Source organism: Anthonomus grandis, chromosome 4 (assembly GCF_022605725.1).
Source record: "Anthonomus grandis grandis chromosome 4, icAntGran1.3, whole genome shotgun sequence".
Lineage (NCBI taxonomy): Eukaryota > Metazoa > Arthropoda > Insecta > Coleoptera > Curculionidae > Anthonomus > Anthonomus grandis.
Window position 1 is genome coordinate 3,528,904 of NC_065549.1, and position 23,853 is coordinate 3,552,756.

At 34.6% G+C, this 23,853-nt stretch overlaps 1 protein-coding gene across 1 annotated transcript in view; it reads left to right on the forward strand.

Annotated features, from left to right (window-relative positions):
• The window catches only part of LOC126735779 (DNA polymerase epsilon catalytic subunit 1), a 55,128-nt gene that overhangs the window by 25,641 nt on the left and 5,634 nt on the right, over positions 1 to 23,853 (forward strand). Inside the window, exons 16-26 of the mRNA XM_050439883.1 lie at positions 3,010 to 3,193; positions 4,692 to 5,018; positions 6,056 to 6,304; positions 6,362 to 6,549; positions 12,483 to 12,707; positions 12,891 to 13,028; positions 13,083 to 13,314; positions 13,922 to 14,190; positions 14,250 to 14,389; positions 19,415 to 19,616; positions 19,671 to 19,780. Coding sequence (XP_050295840.1) covers positions 3,010 to 3,193; positions 4,692 to 5,018; positions 6,056 to 6,304; positions 6,362 to 6,549; positions 12,483 to 12,707; positions 12,891 to 13,028; positions 13,083 to 13,314; positions 13,922 to 14,190; positions 14,250 to 14,389; positions 19,415 to 19,616; positions 19,671 to 19,780 — 2,264 coding nt within the window. The remainder of the gene's footprint in view (positions 1 to 3,009; positions 3,194 to 4,691; positions 5,019 to 6,055; positions 6,305 to 6,361; positions 6,550 to 12,482; positions 12,708 to 12,890; positions 13,029 to 13,082; positions 13,315 to 13,921; positions 14,191 to 14,249; positions 14,390 to 19,414; positions 19,617 to 19,670; positions 19,781 to 23,853) is intronic.

A 23,853-nucleotide genomic window follows, 5' to 3' on the forward strand; every position in this document is an offset into this window, starting at 1 on the left:
TTTTTATGAAGCTATTTGAAGCAAAAGGTGTACGAAACTGAACGTGCTTCAGTATTGGATTTACGACAGACAATAACGAATATTTGTAAAAATATCGGTGTTACTTATCGTTACTTACCCTTTCTTCGATAATCCAACTTATATATTACTTGCATATACAAATACCATAATTTATGGGTAATTTCCAGTGGAACGCCAATGAGAGTAATTTTTTCCTTTTAACCTATTTAAAATTTTACAACTCCCGCGATATACTCATAAAAGTTAAACGTTTAAAAATGCACTGTTGTCAGTCCTATGTTTCTTCTTTTAAGATTCAAATAGAATAAAGTAAAAAGTATGCATAATATAGCTCAAGCTCAAATTGGCAACTCGGTTGAACTTACCTATTGCCTTTTTAACATTCTTCTACCGGCTACAGACTCAATAGATGAATAGTTTATCTATCTATCTGTTTTGTTCATAGAATAATAGTTTTTCTCCAGAAAGAGTATCACAAACTCGGAAATATATTTTTTTTATGATGAATTAATTAACTTTTGGTTGACGCAGGAGATAGTCGACGTTAAAGAGTTGTGTGACCTCAGCCAGGCTTTCGACTGCGTCTCTCGAACAAAAAAAACTGGTTTATTGTAGTTTAAGGGTCGGTCTTTAGAACGGCTTTGATCTTTTTTAAAGGGTGAAAATGTTTTAATGATTTCTGAGTACAAGATATACAGTGAGAGCCAAAAGTCCGGAATAAATTCATTTGAAATTCAGGTGTATGTTCAAAAAAAAAAACGCTCGGACACGTCGATTTTTATTTTTAACTGCGGGTTTTCTTATTATAATTTTATGTAAACAGGGTGGTCCAAAAATAAGTTACGAACATCAACTTCAATTTTTGAAATGGAAATACCTATTTTTTATTCTGTATTCTTAAAGAACAGAAAATTCTAGACATATTTTATGTACAATGTCCTATACCTATCTTCATTTGTTTTTGAGTTATTGACACTTGAAGATCGGCATATTTGCACTTTTGACAAATGCGATTTGCACTTTTTATCGAAGCTTTTTTAAAACCATCTGTTGATACTAGCTAGTTAGTGTCAACAGGTACTGAGAAATTTACAGTTGAATTTCTGAACATACAATAATTCGTGCTACTATTTAACACCCTTACTAAGGTAACCTTATTTGTTGTTTTTTTTCATTCATTGTTGCAATGATCATTTTTTGAAGTGACAGGTATCAAGCAGTCTTATCCTTGTTTATTGTAAAATTTAATATTGCCTGAAAAGATGAATAAGTTAAGTGAAACTGAGAGAATAGAAATACTAATTATGATAGGATGTGGTGATCGCATTAGGACCCAACATCGGGTTTGTGAAATGTTTAATACCCAGTATCCTGATAAGACAATATCTCAGTCTACCGTTAGCAAACTAGAAAGAAAATTTAGGGAATTAGGTCACCCAGATCGGGTCGTCCCTCAATTTCCGAGGAAAAGAAGTTAAATGTTGTTTTGTCCATTGAAGAAAATCCTCATACACCGACTAGACAGGCAGTACTAGATAACGATGTTGGAAAAACATCGTTAAGAAGGATTTTGAAAAAGGCAAAATATCATCCCTATAAATTAAAATTAATCCACGAACTTAACGAAGATGATACAGATCGTCGATTAGAGTTATGCGAAACTATAATGAATGTCTGCCATAACGACCGTCTTTTTACTCGTAGAATAATTTTTTCTGACGAGTCGACCTTCTGCCTCAATGGTACAGTGAACAGACAGAACTGCCGTTACTGGTTTTCCTCCAATCCAAATTGGGTGATTGAAGCTCATACCCAATATTCTCAATCTGTGAATGTTTGGGCCGGCATTATCAATGACAGAGTCATAGGTCCAGTTTTCTTCGAAAGTACCTTAACAGGTCAACGTTATTTGGAATTCTTAAGGAACGAACCGATTCCCGCTTTATGTTTGATGTTTCCAAATGCAAATAATCCCAATATTCCGGAGGCTTTAATTTGGTTCCAGCAAGATGGCGCGCCGCCACACTTCAGCAGAGCCGTGCGCCAATATTTAAGTGAGGTATTTCCGGGTCGATGGATTGGGCGAAGGGGTCATTGGTCATTGGAGTGGCTTGCTAGGTCCCCCGACTTGACCCCTTTGGACTTCTTTTTGTGGGATTATTTAAAGCATAGAGTGTATGTAAATAAACCCAACAATTTAGAAGAATTGAGAAATAATATAAGAAATGAGATTCAACGAATACCTCAAGAAATGATACGCAACGTTCTGAGAGAATTCGAATCAAGACTCGCTTACTGTCAAGAAGTTAATGGGGCTCAATTTGAACATTTAATTCGGTCTAGATTAGAATAGTTTGTTTTTGTTCAACGTTTATATAATACTTTTGATTAAATACATTAATATTTTGAATGTTTTTTCAGAAATTCAACCGTAAATTTCTCAGTACCTGTTGACACTTACTAGCTAGTGTCAACAGATGGTTTTAAAAAAGCTTCGATTAAAAGTGCAAACCGCATTTGTCTATGTCTACCCGTTTGGATTTTATAACATGTCAAAAGTGCAAAAATGCCGATCTTCAACTGTCAATAACTCAAAAACAAATGAAGATAGGTATAGAAGATTGTACATGAAATATGTCTAGAATTTTCTGTTCTTTAAGAATGCAGAATAAAAAATAGGTATTTCCATTTCAAAAATTGAAGTTGATGTTCGGAACTTATTTTTGGACCACCCTGTTTACATAAAATTATAGTAAGAAAACCCGCAGTTAAAAATAAAAATCGACGTGTCCGAGCGTTTTTTTTTTTTTGAACATACCCCTGAATTTTAAATGAATTTATTCCGGACTTTTGGCACTCACTGTATTGCTAACATGATTTGGAAATGATAGGTTTATCATCGTAAGCGGAGCCTTTTCAAAAATGCATTTGTACAAATAAAGCGATTGTACGTCATCTGATTTTACTTTTTTTCTTTTTTCTTTCTAGGGCAATTCCGTTGGCGATCTTCCAAGCGGAGAAAGCGATCCAGATAAACTATTTAAGGAAATGGTTGAAGGATCCCTCGTTAAACGAAGTGAATATCAGGGACATTTTGGACTGGAGTTACTATATCGAACGATTGGGGGGCACCATTCAGAAAATCATCACCATACCGGCCGCTATGCAAGGGGTAAACTGTTAACTGTAAAGTTTTGGTTACTGTAGAGAGTCGGTACAAATGTAAAATCAACGACGATCTGTCAAATGTTGACAATTGACATTGATCACAGTTTGTATTATCTGTAAAACTCCCTTGACCGTACTACGGATTGTGTGCTCTCAAATTTCGCGTAGATTCTAGAAATGCATTAGTAACTATTGCATTTTTTTAATTCGACTTGAAATTCTAAAATATATAAGGAGTCACGTATACCTGAGATACTTTGCTTATGGTTTTTGAGATATAAATAGTTAGATCAACATTTTCATTTTAGAGGTTCGAAATCCAAAATTGTTGAGTCTTGGTCATTGTAGCCACTCGATAGAAGTATAGAGGCTGTGATGGGGTGTCAAATGTGAAAAAATTTGACCTCTGAACTTTTAATCGAACTATGGCTTGTGACAAAATCCTCAAATTATTTAACGTAGATTCCAAAAATGTTTTAATAAATAGGGCATTTAGCATAGATTTTAATTAAGGAATGATTAGTAACTTGATTACTTTTCATGGGACACCTATATACTATTACATTTTTAAGTTTTCCGTGGGTAGGTCCAAATGAATACTCTTTCTTTGAAAGGACAAACACAGGTTCGCCATATGGATTCTTGGATATATCTTGGGAGTCACTTAAAATATTTTCATGATTATTTTACTTTAATATTAAGGAATTTTTGAGGATGAATTTGAGAAACGTGATTCTCGGTTAAGGAGTATGGTAGTTAGAGCAGGTAGTTTTGATTGAGGAATTTTTTTCCTTATTTTTTTCTTAGCGTGAATATTTTCATAAAATAAGTTTGATATTTAAAAAATAATCTTAGTCAAAGAAAATGCATTTCTTATAGAACAATTTCATATACAAACGTTTTTTGTACCTTAAAAACTTACCGAGTTAGTGGCAATTATGTCAAACAAGGTCCAAGAGCCACCAACTTTGGAAGTTTTGAAGCACACATTGCACAACGAGACTTTTATCGATCAGTGAACTTCGATTGGGCATAATTTAAGAACCGTTTACAATATTTTCATGAGTTTTTTACTTTCATATTAGGTAATTTTTGAGGATGAATTTGAGGGTAGAAACGTGATTCTCGGTTTAGGAAACGGGTAATTAAAACAGTTTTTGGTTGGGGTATTTTTTCATTAATATAGTAAATGAAATTTTATATAAATTCACGGTTTTTTTTTTAAAGAGAGATTTAAGACTTCCTCGTCTTAAGAATATTCTTAGTTTTTTAGTTAATTAAGTCTTATAATTAAATCATATATATAGATTACAGTATTTTTTACACCGGCATGCCAATTTTTCAATAAATCATCAAACCTCATCAAACAATCCAATACTGCACTCACTAACACACATTAATCAATTTTAAATAACGTTTTAATGAACAATAACTTTCATGTTTCTTGAGAACCGATATTTTCTAACAATGATCCATAAACCGCCACTCTTTGACGTTAACAGGTACCAAATCCAGTTCCGAGAGTACGTCACCCAGATTGGCTTCACAAAAAAGTCCTGGAAAAGAACGACGTCCTAAAACAAAAAAGAATCACGGACATGTTTAGCAGGGGTCCGAAACCGGTCGCGTCCACCTCGAAAACCCCGAATCCTGTTATCGATGACATGGAGGATATCGGGACGAGCAAACGATCATCTCCCGAATTCAAACGGCCACTGGCCACCGTAACTAAGCGAAAACGCGGTCAAGAGAGTGAATTTGGCGAGGAGGAACTCGACAAGACTTGGAGGGAGGTCTTAGGCAATCCTCCGCCATTTGGAAACACTCACGTAAGATTGATATGAGCAGTAAATAGATCTCAGTGTAGAGGAAAAATTATACTCTTATGAAACACATTGTTTTTAAGCTTCTGTAAACGGTTGACTTTAACTATGTTTTTCTGTTTAAATTAATTACTAGATCAAAAAAAGAAATACGTTGTTTTAAAGGCAGTTTAATATGCTTTAATGTGAGCATAAATTTAAACCGGTAAACAAGTGAAACGTGTTTATGTGGTGTTTGTAACGAAACTGTTAATCCTAACGTCTAGGTGTGCGTTAATGTTTCAGAGAAAAGTTATTTCCATTGCTTTTTCTGTTTTTATTAAAACTATTTAATTAACCTTAAGCTATTGGAGTAAATCCTAATCCCGATTCTACCTTTGTTCTTCACCAAAAAATTTCTCCTCCAACAATTGTGTAACATATGTTTTTATAGTGCGGCTCTTAATTCTTCCTCCTTCTTCCTACCTTTTTAATGCGTTTATATAAAAATTTGTACTTTGGCACACATCATTAGCAATCTAAATGTCTTTTCTCTTTAAATTTGTTAAATTATACCCGAAAAATATCACTTTATTCTCATGACCTTCTAATCTTCAGACTGAGATAGGGATATATTAATGAGAACTCGACTTTTCCACCTTTTTCTATATCATCGTTTCATTTTCTTAATAGTGTTTGGATCGCCTGGAAATAGTGTTTTTCTCCTTTAATTTGCCAAATTATACCCGAATAAGATCCCTTTATTCCCATAGCTTATTTAAAGTCTCAAAATTCCATCCGAATTTCCCCTCAACGTTATTTATTTTATAAAAGCTTAATCTGCAATAATTTCACCAAATTAAACATTTAGGAAGCCGAAATAGCTATTAATAAATTAAAGCATGTTAAATCGACTTTCAAACAGCATATTTCTTTTTTTTATCTGCTGAATAATAAAAAAACGTTTACAATGAGCCGATTTCTATTCACGCAAGCGAATTCTTTATGCTTATTTGAAATTAATTGTCCGGTCTCAACTAAGGGTTCAAATGATCGTTTTCCAGGAGAGCCATGTGGCTTGGATAAGGTTCCAAAAGCGCAAATGGCTCTTCCAGGCCCTACAAAAGAACATGGGCAACTCCAGCAAAAAGAAAAAGACGAACAGGGGCAGTTTGGCTGTACTGAGGTCGTCCGCTCCCGGCACTATGGGCACTTTCCTGCAAAAAACCCAGAAAACTTTACTGACCACCCCTTGGCAAATTATCCAGATCTCTTCTACGGGAACCCCGGGGGTCTTTAAACTATGGGCTCTGGTACGATCCGATTTTCTTACCTTATTAATGGGTTTTTTTAATAAAAATGGTTTTCAGATTGACGCGGAGTTGCATTCGGTGAAGTTGAACGTGCCGCGTATGTATTATGCTAATTTGAAGAAGGAAAAGGTGGTGGAAGAAGGAGCGCTTTTTCGGAAATGCAATAAAACTTTACCAAGGTCTAAACCGGTTTATTTTTTGTACCAGTACACGGTTCCTGAGACCATGTACCAAGATAATGCTGGGTAAGGAAAATTCCTAAAGTTCATCAATACATTAAAAAATTTTAAAAGCTTGATTTTTTTAACAAAATGCCCTGTGCCCTGGGCAACGCCAGGATATACAACATACTGTTGTTAAAGTTACATAACATGACAATACTGGTGTTCCACACGGCTCAATTTTGGGCCCTTTACTCTTTAATATTTATACTAATAACCTCACTAATTGCCTAAAATTCTGCAAGGTAACACCAATATGCCGATGATACACAACTTTATTTTTCTTTTCTTCCATCTGAATATATTAATGCAGAGAAAGTCGTAAACGAGGATCTAAATACATTGTTATCATTTTCAAATCGTGATAATCTTCTTATTAACCCATCTAAGTCAAATGATTTTTGGTAGAAACAAGGAGTGTGTTGAATCTTTTATCACCATAAGTGATTTGGTAATGATTCTTTATCTTGTGAGAAAGTTTCAAAAAGTTTAGGGTTGTATTTGGATGTCGAGTTGCGCTTTAAATTCCATATTAAAACCTGTCTACAAAAGGCATATACCGCGCTAAAGTTACTTTATCCTCACAGGCATTCACTATCGCAATCTTTAAAAATTAAGCTGACTGACACTTTAGTTTTGAGCCATTTTAACTTTCGTGATGTGGTTTACTCACCTTGACTAGATTTCATTGAAATACACAAGATTCAACGGGTACGAAAATCTTGTTTAAGGTAGGAGCCGGTGTCTCATAAACTAAAAAACTGTAACTGGTTAAATATGGCGTAGAGACGCAAATTATATTCTTTGGTTTTATTTCGAAAAATTATAATTAATAAGTATCCTCCTTACTTGCTAAAGAAGATGAAATACCGAACAGACGTTCATAACTTAAATTTAAGATTTAAAGGGTTAATTACCCCACCACCTCACAAGACCAGTTTTTTTCAGAGATCTTTCTCTTATAACTTTTATCAGCTTTATAATGACATTCCTGCAGATCTAAAAGCTTTATCGGAGGGCTCTTTTAAAAAATAGGTAAAATGACTGCTTTAGTAGCATGGTGTTTGGTTACGTCTTATGTGATGCTTTGATCAAGGTTTATAATATGTTTGTATATACAGTTGTGGCCAAAAAAGTAAGAGTGCATATCAAGTTTCAAATCAAACTGAATTAGCTTCCCTATATGTTGGAATTTGTAAATAAAATACTACGTATTTTCTTCCGGCATTTAATCTGTTTACTTGAAAAAATTTATAAATAAACCAAGAATGCCTTATCTTTTAAAAGCAAGTTTTTCATTATTGTTTAAAAATAAGAGTATTTCTTTATTGTAACTGTTTGGTCTCTGATTGTTCAAATAAAAGATTTCTTTGTGATCTTTTCCATAAATACAAAGCAGTTTCAACAAGAACGTTGGATCACGTTGGTAAATATAAGTCGCGCAAAGCATTGTAGCCCCGTAAAAAGGCGTCTAATTTTGCAATCAAGGAGTCAAAATAAATCCTATGCATTTATTACAAATGTGCTTAAAAGATCACCTTGTGAAATCTCAAGAGTTTTAAAAACACAAAATAAAACGGAAAATGTTGCTGAAAATCGAGGCCGTCCAAGAAAAACTACATGGAAGACTGATAAGCTTATTGTACGCGAAGTCAGTAAACAACTTTTTTCCACATCTACCTCTATAAAACGAAACTTAAGTATTAGCGTCAGGGCGATAAGAAGACGTTTGCAAGCCCAAAAATTATATGGTCGAGTGGCCAGAAAAGTCCCATTTCTAAGCAAAAAGAATATAAAACAAAGACTGGCATTTATTAAGAATAATTTTAATGAACATTTGCAAAGAAATTGGTGCAACATTTTTTTAGTGATGAGATGAAGATCAACTTGTTCAAATCAGATGGAAGATTATTCGTTAGAAGGGGGAAGAATGAAGAATATAATCCTAGAAACACAATAGGCACAGTTAAACACGGAGGTGGAAATATCAAACTGTGGGGCTGTTTTTCCTACAATAGAGTAGGTCCCATATTTTGGATTAAAGAGACCAATGCCGAAGAAAACATGACTATAAAGTGGGTGTATCAACAAGATAACGACCCTAAACATACGGCACGGTTTGTTTTACACAAAATAGGGTTTCGGTTCTGGAATGGCCATCACAATCGCCTGACCTTAACCCTATAAAAAACCTTTGGAAGGAGGTGAAAAACCGAGTAGCTTGTAAAAAAAACAACAAATAAGCAAGATTTATGGAAAGAAGTTGAGACATGCCAAAAGTTGATCGATTGGATGCCACAAAGATGCGCAGCCGTCCTCAAGAATAAATTTTATTCTACCAAGTACTGACTCGCTTATCTAATGCTGCCGTTGGTTTTGCGGTACATTGTTGAAAAATACTTATTTTTTTTGTCCACCATAAAACGTGTAAGAAATAAATTATTTATTTATAATTACAAATTAAAATGGCAAAGAATAACGTATATTTATTTTTTTATCACCGATGGCATATGTTGTACAAATATGAAATCGTTATTGTTTTTTTCTCTATGTAGCACAATATATTATTAGGAATATTCAAACAAAACCATGCACTCTTATTTTTTTGGCCACCACTGTATGTATTTCTTTTTGTACGTTTTACTTAGTTTTCTGCGGGCAACAGTGGTAGTACAGTAATATATGGATAATCCGAACAGAAAGTTGGCAGACCCCGTTTGGTTTACCAAAACTTTTGGATTATAGGATTCATAATAAATGATTTCTATAATCCGACACGTTCGGTTTATAGATCATTTTCTTCACCATATAAATACACTGTCACCATAAAACATATTTGTATATAATGGATTTAAAAACCTTTATTTATGTGCATACATAAATGCATATTTCAAAATAAAAATAAACTTAGCAGGAAATCAAACAACAGATTCAGTAAAAATTTATCTAGCAAGAAAAATAATTACGATTTTTAAAAAAAACAGTAAACTGCATACATAATATGGACATACTTCATTGCCTCTTAATATTTTCTTTAGATAAAATTGTCCAGAATTCTTTGAACAGGTTTTTTGATGCTTAGATCGACAGCCTTCTGTCGAATTCTTCTTAGATGGATCACTTCATGCAGTGGCAATTATTTTCTTCCGCCCAACGTGGACGCTTATCAAATGAGATCACCGGTTCTTTGCTGGACATTTTCTGTATAGGTCCATCCTCGTTATCAGGTTTCTAATTTTCTCCTGCGAAATGTCGCAGGAGTTTAGGAGGATCATTGCTAATGACCAATGATCTCATCATCTTCTAAGATCTCTATATCCAAATTTTCTTCGTCATCACCTCTTGCCCATTTTTCAACTTCTGTTTTACCTATCAGATTATAATAATATAATAATAATAATAATAAATGTCTTTTATTATTCAAATTCATTACAAACTTGATACAAAAAAAAACAAAGTACCTGAACCTGGCGCAGTCTAGCTTTATATAGCTACTCCACTGAACCAGATCAGGGTGTATTTGAAGTAACATTATAACAACATGTTATATGTAAAGAAATATTCCCAATTATATTATAACACAAAAAAAGTTTTCTTCTTCCAAAAATTGTTTTGAATATTCATAAGAACAATTTTATATTTCCTCCTAAATTTATCTGCACGAAGGTCAACAAATTCTGCAGGTATTTTATTGTAGCACTGAACAGCATTGTAAGAAAACGATCGCTGAAACATAGCACTCCTATGGACCGGCATGGTTAACTTATTTCTAGCTCTAACATTTCAATTATCAGCACAATTCACTTTGTTCACTAACTCCATTAGATCAGGTCTTTCATTGACAAAATAGAATCACATATTTCTCCTCATAAAGCATGCAGGGGTATCAAATCTTCTTCATCCCATTCATCCATGTCCTTGGTGGCGGAAAGAAGTTGACACCACGATTTTCTCACCAGTTTTTCAGGCACTTGCTTCCAAGATTCGGCTAATGCAAACACAGCATCCTTTAGCGACACATTCTTTAAACATTGCGCAATGTTTTCATCATCTTGTACAAGTACCTCTTGCAGCAGCCTTTTTCGATATGTGACTTATATTTTGGATCACATTCTGATCCATCGGCTGAACCAGGGCAGTGCAGTTAGATGGAAGAACCATGACTTAATGGTAACATGACAAATATTACCACGATAACTGGCTAGTTCTTGGCCTGGTCTGTGAGCTTAAGCATTTCCAGTATTGAAAGGGCATTCTCTTTACGAGCCCTTCAGGGCCACCCGCATTTGCACAAGGCATAAATGTAATTCGGTCTTTACTGATTTCCGACCCGGGGCACCCTTTTCGTCTGCGTGTACTTATGTCTTTTCAGGAAGGCAATGCCAGTATAATCGTTGTGTATCGTATAATCGTCATCGATTCGACCGCATTATAGATTTGCTCTGAAGAAAGACCGAGTTGCTCAATTTTTTGTTTGAGTTCTATACGAAAGGGTTCCACAGCATTTTCGTCACTCGACAGCTTTTCCCCGGTAACTTTCAACGAGCGGATCGCAAATCTGTGTTAGAAGCCTTGAAACCATCTTCTGCTAGCTTCGAAGTTGACTCCTTCGTCATTATTCATTTCTGTGAAAAATTGGCGAGCCTTTTGAAGTATGAATGCTTCGGAAATTGGTGTATGTCGTGCTCTCTGTTGCAAAAATTATGTATACACTGCATCTTCAATAACAGAAAATTCCGCTTTGCGCATCGTTTTTCTTGTTCCCGGCCCTTTTTACAGTACGCGACACGTAACGACTAATTACTACTAATATGACGATAATAAAGTCTTTTTTTTTTCTTGATATCGGATATTGTTAACTTCCCGACATTAAAACGTGTCGCCAAGGACGTGAATGAACATTCGGAATCCAGCAGACGTAAAATTTCAGCCTTTTGTTTAAGACTTAATGTGACATGCTTACGTTTAGAAACGATGGTTTAAATGAAATATGCGATACATATACATACAGCGCATTTTTTTTATCTCGGGTCATAGGGTTTTACGTGTAATATTTTCAACCCCATGTTAACAGACTTTAAAAAATCCCATTATTTGGCAAAAAAATTTAATTTTTGAGATTTTGAGGAAATTATTTTGTGTCACTGTCAGATATTTGTCTACCTGCTTTGAAGTGTAAAGGTAATAAAGGTTACGAGGTGTAGAAAAAGCAAACTTTTTCATCAGAAAAACGTTTTTTTTAAATAGATTCTCGCAATTTTTTTTGCAAAATAATGGGATTTTTTAAAGTCTGTTAACTTAAACTTCACTTGTTCCAAGTTTCAATCCTATCGATTAAATAGAACAGGTTCATGTGACATGGGGTTGAAAGTATTACACGTAAAACCCTATGACCCGAGATAAAAAAAATGCACTGTATATGCAGCGTGCAACTCACAACACAACTACATAATTCTACTCTTTCCATAAAACACGTCAAAACCACTATAAAACCACGCAACGTCTTGTTGCAAGAACAAACTTTCAAGATCAAAGTCACATAAATTAAACGTTGCATCATCTTTTCGCACTAGACGCCCACGCTCGCGTACTTACCGACAGTTCGGATCACGGAATTTACGGTGTTTAGATTATGGAATCAATTTTACGCAATTGGGGCGTTCGGATTATACGGGGTTCGGACTATCCATACATTACTGTATATAATATTTTTCAATTGTACAATTTTTTTTGGCTCCCTTTTGTAAATCAATGACAAAATTAATATTATATATTTATGTATCGGTTTGTTTTATATGATTTACAAAATAAACACATTATTATTATTATTATAGGGTTAAAGTAATAAACATACATAAATCGTGTGGTAAATGCAGTATATATTTTTTTTAAATATTTATAAAAAAATAAGTCGCTTAGATGGTATTCTTAAATCAAAACAAAAAATAAATTTTTAGAGAATTCCAAACGGCTCTTTCGGACCCGTCAGTTGAGGGCGTCTACGAAACCAAAACGCCCCTAATATTCCGCTCGCTGGTATCCAGCAGTTGCGTGGTGAAACTTTCAAGGAGCGTCAGCAGTTTGGACAGCTTGGATCTGGATGATCTCGATCCCGTGCCCCTTACTAGGCAGCCCTATTTGTCCAAAGGGGCTCTGAAACATTTATTTTTTTACCATCACAGGTATAAGATATACAGATATATTTTCCTCACATTTTTCCTTTAAATCGATCTGTGATATGCCTCACAAAATCGTCTACCAAAGGATTAATTTAACTAAAGTCCAAAGGATTAAACTCTGAAAAATATCTATCATTACCTATTTTACAGTTATTAAAAAAGTACTACACCCTTTGTATATTTAAGGCATGCCACAAAACCTCAACATATGTTCGGACTGTTTCTTACTCCAGCGAAAAAGTGTTTAGTAATAGTCGTGGATACCGTAAGGACTAATTTGATGCCCAACATGGAAAAACTGTACGGAGCAGAGAGATTATTAAAGTAAGATATCGGAATTGAGAAATTATTTCTATACTATCCGACACTCTTTTTTAGGCTGGAGAAAATTAGCGAAGAGCTTTTACCTCCCGCGGAAATTCAATTCGAGATAAAAGTGGAAACGGATCTGAATCAGGTGTACAAAATATTAAATAAAACGTTGCAAACGTATAAGGACGAGAAAAAGGGACCCACTTTGCTGGCCGTGCAGAGCACCATGGATTTACAAGTGTTCCAAAGGAATATCGGGACGTTCGGGGACTTTCCTCACACCCAAATATTTGTTCGGGTGAGTGGAATATTTCATTAATTTTAATTATATTTATAATCTGGAGTTTACCTAAGTGTTTACCCGTCATATGGCAGCGTATGCAAATAAATAAATTAAACGCAAATAAAAACCAATTGAATTTCAACAGGCTTAAGATTGTCATACCCCTCTGGCTCAAGATTTCACGCGTTTAATGTTTTAACTCTAACAGCAGCAGCTGTTTAATAATTTAATATTATGTATATCTGTATAATAATAGGTATATCGCATGGACATATAAATATTATCGTTATTATAAGGGAGGTAAAGACACCAATGCGTGATCCCCGGACGAATTTGTACTCATGCAGTTTTTAAACATGATTTTGCAGAAAATGCTTTGTGAATTTCAAATCAAAATTTGAAGTGAAAAATTTTTCGTGAGACCGATATTTCGGGGGGGATCCGTCCCTGTTCAAATTCGATGGTAATTGTGATGGAACTAAACCTGCGTCACCTTATTTCCACTTTACACTAAGGACGTTAAACTTTATAAGCTTTATAACTTTTATAATAATACATAATATTTATTTAATAAAACTTAAAATATTTTTAAACGTAACAAATTTTACTGGGTTTATTTAAGGACGACGACGAACTGTACAACGTCCTCGATTGGCAAAAAATCGGCGCCAAAGCCCTCGTCCGTCATTATTTGAACAGCGAGTCGGCCCTGGACGTGATGACGGAACAGAGTCGCTACTTCCACATCCCGGTGGGCAACTTACCGGAGGACACCGCCCTCTTTGGGGCCGACTTGTTTTACGCCAGGAATTTAATTAGGGCGAACCACGTGCTTTGGTGCTCCCCATTGGACAAACCGGATTTGGGCGGTAGCGAGGAAACCGATAATCGGTATTTATATTTTTATTTATTGTTTTCTTGTTGTATTTATTTATGATTTTTTGTGTTAGGCTACTAGCGGATAGCCAAGAGGGTTCCAGTGAGGTATGCAACAATCCCGGCTGGTACTCTTCGGTTTGCGTCGAACTTGACATTGACAGTTTGGCCATTAATACGTTGTTACAGTCCCATCATGTCACTGATATTGAAGGTAATTTAGGGTCGACTAAATCAATTATTAAAATGTATTAAGAATACCCTTTTGTACGTTAGGGAAGTGCTAAAAAATATTTATAAAAGGCATATTTCTAGAATAGGCTGAGAAAAAATGTACCCTCAGAAGATTATTAAATATACATATTGCAAAATTTAAAATGAACTGTTGTAATTTTTGGAAGATTTTCAATCTTATCCAAAAACATATAACAATAATAGTAATGTTTATTTTCAAATGTAATATAACCAAAGAAATACATGTAAATTTAATAAACATTGGTTCGGCAATAAATACATAATGCCCCAAGCTCTCAGGAGCTAGTACCTAAATTGCAAAACAAAACAAACAAACTATGAATCTATCGCACAGTAAAAAAAAAGAAAAATAAAACCCTATTTTTATTACGGATACCTACGGTATTTTGTAATTCTTTGAAAAACTGTCTTTACCGTACTGCACCAAAGCAAGACAGATCAAGATTAAAATTAAAGGACCATATAAGTGGACATGTTAATTTCTAATATTTACCAAACCGTCAATAGGAATTTTAAAGTATAATAAATTTTTTGATCCTACTTTTAACCAATCCCAATAAGTTGCTACCTAGAATAACACCTCTCATATACCGGGTGGTGCGTCGCCGAGCGGAACAGGAAATCCCATGTAAATTTTAAGGGGGTCAATTATTGGCTCCCCTGTACATTTTACAGAAAAAGATAACTTTTTGAAGAGACCAATCTGGCAAACTCTCATGCAATGTTTCAAAAAAATTTAATAAGCGAATATTGAATTATTCAGTTAAAAGAGTACATTTGATGTAACAAATCCGCAGTATAACATTTAGCGTTACTTAATATAGCTGTTTGGAAGTGAGTTTTCAACTCTAACCACTGAGTATGTATACGACTAACAGCTGGCTCAATAGACAACCATCTAGTTGCACTATCTTAAGAGGTTCAGGACCGTCATTAATTGTTTTATACAATTCATTATTATAATGATTGTCTCATGAAGGACTTTGAAAACCAGTCATAGATTTCACGAATTAAAAATTCTAAATTTCGTGGCAGTTTTTGTGGTGCAGCAAGCTGTAATGAATGGCATATACAGCGAATTAAAATAATATTGGGATTATAGGCTAATAACTTTTTATGAACGCCATTGTTTACACCAGTCATTACAGCTGCATTATCTGTTCCTAGGCCACGTAAATTTTGAATTTTTAAATTATAATTTCTTAACATACTCAAAAGGTATTGCAAAATCCCGTCTACATTACCAGAATCCAATTCTCCTAGTCCCAAGCCAGTTGAAATAATTTTATTGGTTTTTGCGTTAAAATATATAATAGATATACCAAAATATTTGGTAAAAGAAATATCATTGGACTCATCAATTAATATGCTATAAGGTAGATTTCCAACATCCTCTGTAAGCTCATTACGGAAATAAGGTGCAATTACATTTGTTATTACTTCAGAACATTTGGTCCGTTGCATTTGCAATTGTTCAGCTTCAAAACCTAAAAAATATTCCAATAAATGAACGTATTTTTATTATGTAATTCTCAAAAAACCTTTAAATGAGGATTTACAAGTGGGAATCAAGTGTTCGATACTTAATATCGAAGATAATTAATGACATGACATCAATGGTATTGACTCCTTCCACAATCTTTTGCCACAATTCCTGACGGTTATTTATTTTATTTTTATACACAAGTGATTTCAAGTAGCCCCAGAAATAAAAATCTAAGGGGTTAAGGACGGGACTACGCGCAGGCCACGGATATTCACTACCTCTACCAATCCATTTATGAGGATAAATTTCGTCCAAGTAATTTCTGACTTGCAGTGAATAATGTGCCGGTGCACCATCGTGCATATACCAACTATTGTCACGTCTTAAATTTAGGGGCACATCTTCTAGAAGAATGGGTAGTTCATTCCTCAAGAAATTTAAATAGCGTTCTCCATTAAGCTTAGCTGACAATTCAAACGGTCCCACAATACAATCCCCAAAGATACCACACCAAATATTTATTGAAAACTCATGTTGAAAATGGTGTTCTTGGAAAGCATGAGGATTTTCCATCGAATAGATATGATTGTTACGCCAATTAAAAACACCTCTCCTTGTGAACGTGGCTTCATCCGTAAATAAAATTTTATTACAAAAAAATGGATCATTCAATTGGCGCTCTCTTAAAAATTGACTGAATTGGAGTCTTGCAGGAAAGTCTTGAGGAAGAAGATTTTGAACTGGAGTGAAATGATACAGATACAGTTTTTCTTGGCGTATAATTTTGGACACCGAAGATTTCCTTACACCAGTGGCTGCCTCAATACGTCTTGTGCTGGTTTCAGGATTTTCGATAACACGAACCAACATTTCATCTTCCATATCTGCTCCAATTATCCTTGGTCTTCCCGCATTTACGTTTTTTGAACGAAATGAGCCCGTTTCGCCTAATCTATCGTACAACGCTTTAAATGTTTCATGATTTGGCTGCCTTCTATCCGGATACACATCTAAATAACGCTGCGCTGCTCTTCGACTACGAAAATTTTCTTGAGCATATACACAAACCATATCCCCCATCTGAGCATTAGAAAAATCATTGTGACGCGGCATTTTTAAGCGAAAATAACACAATAAGAACACGAGCTTTAGCCAATATAAAGACTTACTTATTAATACTTCCTATACACCTTGACAGCGTAGTTATGATGTGTTCATCCTAGGCAAAGTCCAGGTATGATGTGTTCATCCTAGGCATCCTACTTTGTAAAACTCCGATAATAATTTGTTCATACGCAACCTAATACAAAAATGCGTTTATCTCGAAAACGGTCTACTTTTTTGAGATCAAAGAAGTATACCTTTTTTGACTAGAATTAAATGCTGTTTTATTATTTTCAGTCGCAAATGTGCGTACAAGTAGGTCAAAAAAGTTATGACCATTTTAATCACTGAATGTTGTTGTATGTGGCGCCATGTAGTGGTAATGGGAAAATAGATATCATATTCGTGTTCCTCATCCCAAATAATAAGAGTACGCCAAATTTGAGGTTAATGTGTCCAGTAAATTCCAAAATATTTCAATAAATGTTTGGTAAAAAATTAGTTTTAACATCCTGTAGAACGAAAACCAATAACATTTTGCTAAGCGATATTGAGCTCAAACGGTTTATTTTCATGTCAGGTATCCTACATTAACCTATGTCCAATTAATTACGGGACACCCTGTATAAAACTAAATTTTTTAACGTATTTAGATTAGAGTTCATCGGGTTTAGCACAAAAAACCCCTAGTTTAATAAGCTTAACCTTATTAAGCCTAATTAAATTTTAAATCATGAGGAAAAGAATAAATATTTAAAAGCATTTAAGTTTTTAGCAATTAAAAAAGTCAGATCCGCACTAAGGAAAAATTTCTGATCACGATTATTAATACGTTGAAAGGTTGGGAAACATATGAATGAAATCATTTTTAAGGGAATAAAAAAATGCCTTTAAAATAAGTATTTAAAAAAAAAGAAGTTGAGAGCCGTTGCTTAGGATAAACATCAAAAGTAGCAACTTTTTTCGAATTTAACCACCCTCGTCTCTCCTATAGTTTCGCAAATAGCAATAGTCACACATAGCAAATAGGACACCCTGTATAAGGTGTTAAAGAATTCTCTGCATAATATAATACTCATTTTATTATCGAAAATTTATACCTACCTGACATACATTAACATGTGTATTATAGTATGCAAAATTGTTGATTTTTTCTATTGAAAAATTGTATAAAACACAATGAGAAATATAGAAAACCTTACTTAGAATATAACTTTTTTTTCGGAACAGATACAGAACGATCTTAATATTTTTTCTGTTTACAAGTCACATTAAAGAATAACCTGTAAACTATTCTTCTTGTTTCGCTGCTATTTATTAATGGATGTTATTTTTCCATATCTTTCCTCTAGTTTTCTTTTTATTAATTTTTGGAACAAATGGCGCCCTTTCTTGTTATCCTGTTATCCGTTTTATGGTGCCCAGTAATTTGCTTTCATCTTCCACCGTCTTCAAACTGTCCGCGTTGATTTTTCTTGCTGTCCATGGGACTTTTAAGATTTATCAATAAATTCAGATTTTAAATGCTTCTACCTTATTCATTGTGCTAACTTTTCCAATTTCCTGCCTTCCATACCTAGTAGGGACTATGCGTAACATTTTGTGAATCTTATTTTGAAATTGAGGTGAATGTTGTAAATGAATGAGCTCATCGCTTTAGAGATCAATCAATCAAATATGCTTTATTGTCAAAAAATTTAAAAAAATTTGTAGGCAAAGCTATACATAAAAAGCAAAACACACAAATATAAAAACCAAAATACAAGTACTAAATAAATACATACAAAACTGGGTACAAAAGACATAAATGTCTGGTCAAATTTTTTATATTAAATGTAAAAAGTAAGAAAATAGGAAAGTAAATAAAAAAAGTAACAAAAACAGTCAAAAATATTAATACAATGTTTAAAAAGTCATAAAAAATTTTATAGAAATTTGGCAATACAAAATATTACTATTCTACATCGAAAAAATTTTATAATTAGCCAGTGCGTGCATGGTACTCAAAAATTAATATTAAAAAAAAAATCATCTACTGCATATATATAAGCTCTTTCCAGTAAATATGATTTCAAAGCATTGCGAAATCGAGGAAAAGATGTCAATGATTTAATTTCCAAAGGCAGATGATTGTGCATTTTTTTAGCTCCGTAAAGAATACAGCTTTTTATTAATTCTGACCTTGGGATTGGCACATAAAAATTCTGCCACTTCGAACTCTGCGTTTCAAAGTGGATAATTGCGAGATGGTCTATTAGGAATCGCTTTGGCTATGCTGCATTATTCACATAACCCAGCTAATTAAACTTTTTTTACTAGCTCTATATCGTAAAGTGAATTTGGTATTCTGGATAGGAATTTTGTAGATTATATGCTTATAAAATCCCGTTTTAGGTGCGAGTAGTGTGACGGGTTTTGGCGCGACAAAAGCCCCCTCCCTGGACGAAATGTTATCGGGCAAAAATTTGGGAAACGCCGAGTCGACGGGATGCGCGGAAGCGTTTAAGGTACTGCGCGCGATGGCCAGCGCCTGGATGCGCGACATTTCCATGCACGAGAACGTATGCGCCGATTTTCAAGTCGTCCACTTTTACCGGTACGATTTTTCCTCGTAAATAATCGCGTGAGTAATCGGTTGTTGACATTTTAGATGGATGCGATCTCCTAAGGCCTTGTTACACGATCCGGCTTTATTAAGGATGTTACAGATGCTCATGAAAAAACTGTTTTTTCAGCTTGTTGCGGAGTTTAAGAGATTGGGTGAGTACCGCGGTTTAGGGAACAAATTTTAGGGTAAAAAGGTAAAATGAAAATAACACATTCTTCCTCCACTCCACTTGTTTGCCAATATATTTCGGATACAACAGTGTCAATTATTAGGGGCCACTAAAAGGAAATGGGCTTGAACAAAGAAGCAAAAAAGAGAAACACACACACACAGAAAATGCTTTAAAATTATGAATAGAAACGTCAATAATTGGACTGAATAGTATATTAAAGAAAATACTAAACTCAAACTTGACATCTATTAACACAACCTTAATACACAAGTGGATCTGATGATGCCTAGTATGGACGAAACACGTGTAATTCTCTGACTTTAATTTATAAATTTGAGACCTGTGACTAGTTTATTTCATCACTATTTAATGTTCTTTGAGAAAAGATGGACTATTTCTTGGAAAATATCAAATATTTAATTATCAAAATTTCGTTTGTGGAAGGTAGTGTCTGAATTTAATCGAATGTTTATTTAATTTTTAAACTTAATATACAAGGTGTTTGGAAAGTGAGTAGCCAAACGGAAATGGTGAATAGGTGAGGTTACTGGCTATTTAAAACGCATAGTATTTTTTTGTTTTTCCTCAAATTTAAGGATATAATTGTAATATATTTTTTCTCGTTTTTTTATATTTAAAAAAAAGTTGTGGGGTTTTAAAATGTGTTAAAAAACTTCTCTAGTTAATAGTCTTTCTAACGATATGCCACATGTAACAAAAATAATTAGGTAACTTTTAATTACTAATTAACGAAAAACAGTTTTGAAAAAAAGTTTGTCTTCAAGAACGCGTGAACCAATTTCTTGAAAGCAACCTAATTGAGCAGGTATAAACTTATGTCTCTTTCTAACACTGCTAAATCTGTTGCGTTATGTCTTTAACCGTTCTAAAACAGCTAAACCTATTGTGCCCTTTCTCGTCTACCAAAAAGCGTGATTAATTTTTCGTATCAATTGTTCCCTTGTATTTATAGGTACAACATACAATCCGTTCGCACTATAATAGAAAAATGCAACGAGTACAATGAACCACTACACCTCGCATTTGTTGACTATAACAAAGCTTTTGACTCCGTAGAGTTGTGGGCTATTTTTAAGGCCATGAACAATGCAAGAATCGACTCTCGATACAAGCAGCTTCTCAAACACATATACGAAAATGCGACAATCACCGTTAAAATCTCGGAAGAGATAGGATCAAACAAAATTCAAATAAAAAGAGCAGTAAGACAAGGGGACACCATCTCTGGCACTGGAAGACGTTTTTAAAACTCTGGACTGGAATGAGAGAGGCATCAAAATCGACGGCAAACATCTGAGCCATTTACGCTTTGTGGATGATATAGTACTCTTTAGCCAGAATATAATAGAATAGGTTTAACCATGAATTTAAATAAAACAAAAGTCATGTCACCTGACAATATTCAAGTACATATAGAAGACCGAATTATTGACAACGTCGAAGAATATGTATATTTGGGACATTGCATCAAATTGGGCAAAGAAAATCAAACTGCCGAAATAAATAGACGTGTTCATTTGACATGGGCAGCCACGGGTAAACTATCACACGTCTTGAGAAATGAAACTACTCCAATTAATTTGAAAAGAAAAGTCTGCAATGCCTGCTTACTGCCCGTGATGACTTACGGAATGGAAACCATGACACTCACTGTTAAATCAGCTAACAAGCTTAGGACCACCCAAAGAGCCATAGAGCGGATGATGCTAGGAATAAGCCTGAGAGACCATATCACAAATGAGAGTATTAGACAAAGAACTAAAGTTGAAGACGTTATAACACGCATAGCCCACCTGAAATGGAGCTGGGTAGGACACGTCGCCCGACAGGACGACTTGAGATGGACACATCGTTCAATGGAGACCTCCCATACATAAACGCAGCGTTGGTAGACCACAGTTACGCTGGCTCGATGATGTCAAAAACATAGTGGGCAACAGATGGCACCAACTGGCACAGAATAAAGAAACATGGAAGAATATAGGGGAGACCTATGTCCAGGAGTGGACTGTGAAGGGTTGCTGAAAGAAGAGAAAAAGATTTATAGGTATGAAATACACAAGTTCTTTTGCACGGCCCCAGACGTAAAAATCAAGCGGCGTCAAGTCCGGTGATCTTGCAGGCCATGGGATAGGGCCATCTCTGCCAATCCAAGTATTGGGAAATGCATTGTCTAGGTGCTCCTGGATCGCCAATCTCCAGTGCGCTGGGCACCCATCGTGTTGGAACGTCATTTGTTCTTCATTGAGAAAATTTGGAATCCCGCTCAAGAGTTCAGGCAGATCATTTAATAAAAAATCTAGATAATTATCCCCGTTCAAATTATCCGGTAAATAATGTGGACCAATAAGGGTATTACCAATTAGGCCTGCCCAAACGTTTACTAAGAATTTCCTTTGAAAGGACACGAATTTCTTCATTTTTGGGTTTTCTTCTTTTGGGGCTCAATATTGCAAATTATGAAAGTTGGTAATTCCCTCCCTTGAAAATTTGGATTCCTCTGTTCACAGTATGTTTTTCAAGAAATCGCGGTTATCCACGTCCATATGTAGCAGAAGGCGGCAAAACTGAATGCGTCTAAGGTAGTCGTTTTCTTCAAGATCTTGCACGGTAGTTTAATGAAAGATGCTTTCCATTGGCATAAAGAACAGACCAGACCTTCCATACACTAAGGTTTAGATTGACAGCTACAGTCCGGATGCTCTTTGTGGTATCTTCGTCAAAAGCTTCCAGAATTCGTTCGTCATCGGCAACATTACGTTGTCTGCGAACTCCAGGTTCACGGCGATTTAGACTACCAGTTTCTCTTAAGCGCCTAAAGGTCGTTTCAAAAGTATGACGATTAGGTTGGCGTCTATTGGGAACACGCTCTTGGTAAATTCTTTTTGCTTCTCGTCCAATCAGCTCTACCATATGCCATTAGGATATCGGCGTACTCCTCGTTTGTAAAGGCACCAACCATAGTAGGCAACAGTAACAATAAAACAAAGTTAACGAAAATGAACAACAAAAACAATATGTGTAGAGCGGAGTTAAAAATACGAGAAGTAGCGGAGAAAGACAAGTATCGAATAAATAATACTCGTATTATGGTTAGTGACAGGTAACAGTTTAAGGTAGCGGGGCACAAAGGGAGTGTCGCCGAATGATAAAGGAGATTATAGCGTAACAGGTTTAGCTGTGTTAGAAAGAGGCATAAGTTTATATACCTGCTCAATTAGGTTGTTTTCAAGAAATTGGTTCACGCGTCCTTGAAGACAAACTTATTTGTTTTTCGTTAATTAGTAATTAAAAGTTACCTAATTATTTTTGTTACATGTGGCATATCGTTAGAAAGACTATTAACTAGAGAAGTTTTTTAACATATTTTAAAACCCCACAACTTTTTTTTCCTATTGATTTGAGGAAGTTTGTTACTCCACTATTAGAATCTCTTTAAATATTTTTCTCAGTTATTGCCTAAATCTGAATGAGACAACATTAGTCTTTAAAATAAAATTAATTGTGCGCCAATTTGGCCAAAAATAAAAAAATAAATAAAGGTTAAAGTAAAAAAATGGGAAAAATCTTATAAAAAAAGGAAAAAATATATTACAATTATATCCTTAAATTTGAGGAAAAACAAAAAAATACTATGCGTGTTAAATAGCCAGTAACCTCACCTATTCACCATCTCCATTTGGCTACTCACCTTCCAAACACCCTGTATAATTTAAAAAGGTAGGGTTCATGGGCACATTCACTAATGCTAGAATAATATTATTCAAAAAGTAAATTCAAATAAATAAATGAAATTAATCACAGGCGCATATGTATGTAACTTGTCAGTGTAACATGTATTAATAATAAAAACTGGACCACTACACTAAAAATCTACCTCTACAATGTCTATAGGTAGAATTGGCTGTGCAGCACCTTACGTAGTAAATTAAAGGTACGAGCTACTATAAGTATAAAATGCTTAACCCGAAGCTGGACATCTCCAAACATCATATTAAATTAAACATCTATTTGAATTATAAAATTCCTATT